The sequence below is a fragment of the Momordica charantia genome (assembly GCF_013281855.1).
Source record: "Momordica charantia cultivar OHB3-1 chromosome 4 unlocalized genomic scaffold, Mcharantia_2.0 BLBB01000004.1, whole genome shotgun sequence".
NCBI classification, from domain to species: Eukaryota; Viridiplantae; Streptophyta; class Magnoliopsida; order Cucurbitales; family Cucurbitaceae; genus Momordica; species Momordica charantia.
The window spans coordinates 7,287,006-7,293,386 of NW_028275162.1; the positions used below are offsets into that span (position 1 = coordinate 7,287,006).

The 6,381-nt window shown below is 37.0% G+C and overlaps 1 protein-coding gene across 1 annotated transcript; it reads right to left on the bottom strand.

The window, feature by feature from the left end:
• Positions 1 to 3,897: 3,897 nt before the first annotated feature.
• Positions 3,898 to 5,914, bottom strand: LOC111012210 (peroxidase N1). The gene is given in 4 exon segments (XM_022286271.2): positions 3,898 to 4,364; positions 4,367 to 4,531; positions 5,193 to 5,355; positions 5,466 to 5,914. Coding segments are annotated over 4 exon segments (996 nt in total). The 5' UTR covers positions 5,880 to 5,914; the 3' UTR covers positions 3,898 to 4,110.
• Between the last annotated feature and the right edge of the window lie 467 nt (positions 5,915 to 6,381).

A 6,381-nucleotide genomic window follows, 5' to 3' on the forward strand; every position in this document is an offset into this window, starting at 1 on the left:
TTTTCATCATAATTAACTCACAACTAAGCATGTAAAACTACTCTTTTTAGCCTTTAATCAAGTCTTATTATAGGACATACCAACATGTGGCAAAATTTAAGAGAAGTTTGGTCAAACTCTCTTTTCTGTAAGGTCTTATCATCAAGACTTGAGCTAATTTTTAGAAGTTTCACAAAGGGCATAAGTTTGAGCAGCTCGTGATTTATGTAGATCAGCTCCCTAAGTAGTGATGCACGAAGCTAGATTTTGCAGAAGCTTACTGATAAATGCTTTTCCTTTGGGCCTTGATAACCCAACAATCGGAGCAAGATATTGAGGTTGGTGAGCTATCTATTGGGAGCTTGGCGGGAGACGAGATTAGAAGCTTGTCTGTAGACGAGTTGTGGATGAGCTTAGGAGCTCGGATGAGCTTGAGCTAAGTTGGGTGCTTAGGAGTTTGAAGTTGGAGATCGACCTAAGTTGGGCGCTTAGGGTTTGACATGCGTACTTTATGTTTTGGTGCCCCCATTGAGTGTAGGTCAGCAACTCTTAGGTAGGGTGTCGTGCTTGCTTGAACATGATTTGATGATGAGAGTTCATCCTTAAGACAGAGTGGAGCTATGTTGTGGTTCTTTTTTAGGCCAAGGTGACCTATCTCACGTGAGCTTATCATTTTGATCGAGATGAACTGTTTAATGAGAGCTCACCTTAACTAAGATGAGGTATCGGCTAGAAGCTTCTTCTTTAAGTGGGGGTGAGCTAACTGATGGAAGTTCTCCCATTGGTTAGGGAAGAGCTATCAAATGGAAGTTTTTCCTTTAAACGATCATGAGCTCATCTAGAACTCTATCTTTAGTTGGGGATGAGCTATCTCTGAGATATCTCTGATCCAATGACCTATCTCATGAGAGCTCATCTTTTGAGTTGATGGAGGCTCATCCTTGAAGGGAAAGTCATCGTTTAAGTGAAAGTCATCCTTTAATTGCAGGTCATCCTCTAGGTCAAGAGTGAGGGCTTCCTCGAGGGGAAGGTCATTCGCAATGATAAGGTCTTTATCTTAGAGTAGGTCTTCCGGGAGAGAAAGTCATCCTCAAGGGTGAGGTCTTCCTCGAGGGGAAGGTCATCCGTAGTCATAAGGTCTTTCTTTTGGAGTAGGTCTTCATGGAGAGAAAGTAGCCATCAAGAGTGAGGTCTTCTTGAAGGGAAGGACATCCGCAATGATAAGGTTTTCCTCTTGGACGAAGATCTTAAAGAGCTTTGGAGGTCCACCCGATTGCTAGGAGTATTAGAGCTTTGAGAAACTGTACAAGTCATAGCTTGGTTTGGTAGGAATGACTTAAAATTATCGATTCCCACAAACGGTGCCAACTGTTTATGCACAATTCTGCCATTGAGGTCGGCCACATGGCAACTGACCGAGCTAACGAGGTGTGATCTTATGCAAGGTAAGACCTGCAAAAAGAAAGTAAACACTCCAACGCTCAAATCAGTATAGGCGCGAGATCAAATAGGTCATTCTCGGAGCAGAATTTCATACCTACTTAAGAGAAATGAAGATAATTTTATAGGCAGAATGAAAGGACACGTTCGTTATAGTCGTTACGACAAGGCGGTTAGATGTCAGGCCATAGGTCGGCAATGATTGAGGTCGGCTATGGATGAGCTTAGTAGTTTGGCCATGGATGAGCTTAGTAGCTCAGTGGTTGGTGAGCTAAGGAGCTCGGTCATAGATGAGCTAAGGAGCTGGGCCATAGGTGAGCTAAGGAGCTCGGTGCTAGATGAGCTAAGTAGCTCGGCCATAGGTGAGCTATGCAGCTCCATCATAGGTGAGCTTAGGAGCTTGGTGGTATATGAGCTAAGTAACTCGGTCATATCTCGCCACGTGGTTGGTCATATTTTTGCAAGCTAAGGAGCTCGACCATAGGTGAGTTAAGGAGCTCGGCCATAGGTGAGCTCGGTCATAAGTGAACTAAGGAGCTTGGTGCTATGAGCTAAGTAGCTCGGCCATAAGTTAGCTTAGGAGCTCGACCATAGGTGAGCTAAGGAGCTCGGTCATAGATGATCAGCTTAAGAGCTCGGTGGTAGAAGAGCTAAGTAGCTCGGCCATATCTCGCCATGTGATCGGTCATATTTTTGTCTCCAACACCTATTATTGTTATTTTGAGTAGAAAAGGATAGTTGATTAATGAAACTTTTTATTAATAAGATCATGACGGTATATCGTTTTTTTATTTTATTATCATTAATTTTTTTATAGATTGTGCACAATGAACTAGAGCTTGTTTGAGAATGATTTTAGGAGTGATTTTAACAAAAAAAAAAAAAAGATTTAATGATAATTGATTTTGTAAAAAGTGAGTTTTATATAATTATTTTAACATTTGATTAGACACTTTTTCAGGTCATCATTATTTCATTTTGAATTATTAATATTTAAAGTTTAAAGAGAGAATTGGACAAAATTTTTAGAGAGAAAATTTGGAGAGAAAAAAATCTTAGAATAGAAATTCTGGAGGGTGAGAGACAATAATTTTTAGGTAGAGAAATAAAAGAGATGTGAACTAAAAATTTAGAGAGAGATTACAAAAATTTTAGTGAAAAAAATTTGAGAGAATAAACAAAACTAAAGATAAATAAAGTTAAAGAGTGACAAAAATTTTAGGAAAGAGAAAAAAATTTCTCTAAGGTAAATAGAATGACATTTTTTAATATTAAAACAATAACCATTTTAAAAATATTTTTCTATTAACCTTTTCTTAAAAAAGTAATCTTTGCACAACATTCTTTTATTTTAAAATGGAAATGATTTTAGCATGAATTAAACATAAAAATGATTCTAGCAATGCCTAAATCACTCTCAAACACGTGCTTAGATCAACTCTAGTTTTCTCATGCAATTTTTTGTACAATGGTCTTTGATAGTGCAAGTCGGTGGGTATCACCATCAAGTTTTCCAACTGTTCTGTTTCCCTATAAAATTATGTGTTTCTAAAACATTGACAACGTTGTAATCTTGAATATTATTGACATCAGTCGCTAAAATAAGTTTTAAGGAAAATAAATAAATAAATTATAAGTCTTTGATCTCCGTATTTGGTTGTAACGAGTTGACGTTATATCTAATAAATTATTGAACTTACAAATTTTATCTAATAAATTTGACCAATTAAGTACTTTAATTAAAAAGTTAGTGATTTTTTAGAAACGTTAGAAACATATTAGATATAACGAAAGTTTAATCTTTTAGAGTTTAATGACCTCTAGATATGACTTGAAAGCTAAGGTACCAAACTTTTTTTCTTTGAAATCACTGTTTTATATATACACGTCACAACTAATTGTAATTGATTGTTGCTATCCTTTTTTGTGTAATAGATTTCATTAACCTTGCTACAAGTATAAATTTTCCACTAATAGAATCATAGGACAATACATTTAAGTCATATGAATTTTCCTAACCCATCAAATAAATAACACGATTGGATTTACAATGTTAAGAATTGAATAAGAAAGCTTGGTTGGACTTAATACAATATGTCACAAATAGAGCTTATTAATAATATAGTCTATCAATATATAGAGTCTATTACTGATAAAACTCATATATGCAAGTGATAATTAACCTCATATATATTACTGATAAAACAAACATAATTTCAAGACTATTTTAATCTTTTTAGTAGATTTTTGGGCTCCTTTTTTATTTTGTAAATCCAAAATGTTATTGTTATATTTTACACTAATGGGACTTGTTTTGGCATACACGTAATTTTTTTATTAGTATATTAATATGTGGGATTAAGATTTGATCCCACTAGTTCATATATACTGCTATGCTCAAGTTTTTGTAGCCGAAAGTATTTAAATATGTAGGAAAGCGGTTGAATCTCTTATCGGTTTTCTCGATCGTACTTCGTATACTTGTAAATTTACCATATATATATATATATTATATACTTGGAGTTTACTCAAAATATGTATAGAAGTATACATTCACTTCCATCGCAATATTTATCTCTCTCAATAAAGAGAAAAGTACAGACACAACAAAACTCAAACTGAATGACTAAAATCTAGACCAATTTTTGGCCAATTCTATCAACTTTTGATGATATTCTTGTGGTAATCTTTTTAGTTAACTGCAGAGCAAACTTTGCGAATTTCACCCTGAGACCCAGTCTTGACCTCAACGTTGCCCAACTTGACCATGGATTTCCCGAACTCGACGTTGAAGGTGAGACCCAAGAGGCCTCTGAGGCCGAGGAAGCGCTGGACGAAGGTGCGGGTCGAGGCGTCGGTCCACAGCATCTGGTCCGACTCCAAGATCCCGCGCCCGTTCATCAGGTTCGAAAAGAACGACGTGTCAAATCGGCTCGGCTGCCCGTGTCCAGTGCCACTCTGCGGGAGCCGTCCCCATTTTGAGGGCACAGCGCTTGCAGTTGGCTCAGGAACGATGGGTTTATCGTCGGGTCGGCGCCGTTCCCCGTCGTCGTGAAGTTGAACAGCCTGTAGCTGAAGAACTGGCATGCTGTCGTTCCGATCGTGTGCCCACCTAATGATATACCAACCAAAAATATTTAGTATTGACCCGTTCGCACTTATTTCACTATTACAATTTTCAACAAATAGGAGAGATAAATGTAGAAAGAGCTATTTTGTTTTCAGTTTTTCAAAAAAATCAAAGAACCGCGGAAAAAAATAATAGTATAGATCAACATGAAGATTGGTGATAAACTAATTAGCACTTAAGTTTTTTTTTTTCTTTTAAATGTAGTTTATATTATTGAATCGAATTACCAGATTAGTTATTGTTATTAGGGATACTACTATCAATGAAAATCTAGCAAGATTTAGAAGATATATAATCCACTCCTAACTGTCAATTAGTTTTAAAATAGAATTTTATGAATATTAAGATGATATTAGAGCTTAAAAAGCTCAAACGAGTATTCCATTCTAAAATTGAGTTGAATGAGTTCAAAAAATATCACCATTTTGAGAGACCATGTTAATTAAAAATCTATTAGACATAAAATTGAAAGTTCACCAATCTATTAAACAATTTTAAAGTTAAAGAGACCATCGAAAGTGAAATTTTAGAAATTTATTAGACCTCTTTAAATTTTAGAGATTTTAATAATATAAAAAATTGAAAATTTAGGAACTTATTATATACAAATGGTATAAATGATGTAGTTTAATTAGCTAATTACCAACAAGAGTGACAAGGTCTTGGGTGTTGAGACCCTTGTCACTGAATTTCTTCTTCTGAACATCAACTGAGTCTGTGAATCCAGGCAGGTCATTGGCCTCTGAAGCCACTGAAACTGTACCATCTCTTCGTCCAGTGGGCACTCCCCAACTTATCCCACTTGTCTGCAACCAAACAAAACAAATTTCAACATATTAATAATAATAATAATATAACTCATTTTCTATTAAACAGAACTACAAAAACCATCCAAAAATATGCATGCATGGCCTACCAAAACCACAGAGTCACGGGCAGCCAGTGTAAGAATGTCAGCACAAGACACGACGCCGGGGCAGGCAGCTTCGAGCTGCGACTTGGCATCATCGATCACCTCGAACCCTTTTAGGGAAAGGTTGGGCCCGGCCGTTCTCTCGGTATCGGAGCCCGCAATGAGGACGGAAGCATCGCAGCCTCGAACGAAGCAGTCGTGGAAGTGCATTCTCAACAGCCCAGGAGCGGTCGTGGGGTCGGATCGAAAGTGGGACTGGACGGTGGACCGAATGATGGACTCGACTCTAGGGCAAGAGGCAGAGTAGAAGCCAATGCGGGTGCCCTGGGCATGCACGGCGGTGGCGGTGAGACCGAGCAGCACCGTCACGACCGACACAACAAGAACAAGCATTGGGTTGAAACCAAGTTTGGCCATTGGAACAGTAGAATGGAAAATGGAGTGTTTTGTTTATGGATGAAGTTATTTGCATGGCAATGAGGAGGAATTTATAGAGAGTGGGAGTCAAAATTAGAGTAAGAAAAGCCGGCTGAAGAGGATGGGGTACAGCGATGCAACGTTGTCGTTTTGGGGTTTGTGGAGATTAGTCAAATAAATTGATTTTTATATTCCGCGTGGAGCGGAGGGAACGGGAAGCACTCATTGGAATATGACAAACGACATGTCGGATCTTTCCACGTCATCTTATCAATTAATTAATAAATCTTCATTTTATAGTCAAACATGCACTAAACCTAGTGAAGCATTTTAGTTTTAAATGTTTGATAATAATTTATTTTAATGTTTAATTGGTTTTACAAATACTTTTGACTTATTTCAACACTATTTTCATCTTATTTTCAAACCTAATAATTTTAACTCCACTCTACCCATATATATTTTAACAAGTTTTCAACTATCTATTTTCATGAGTAAATGT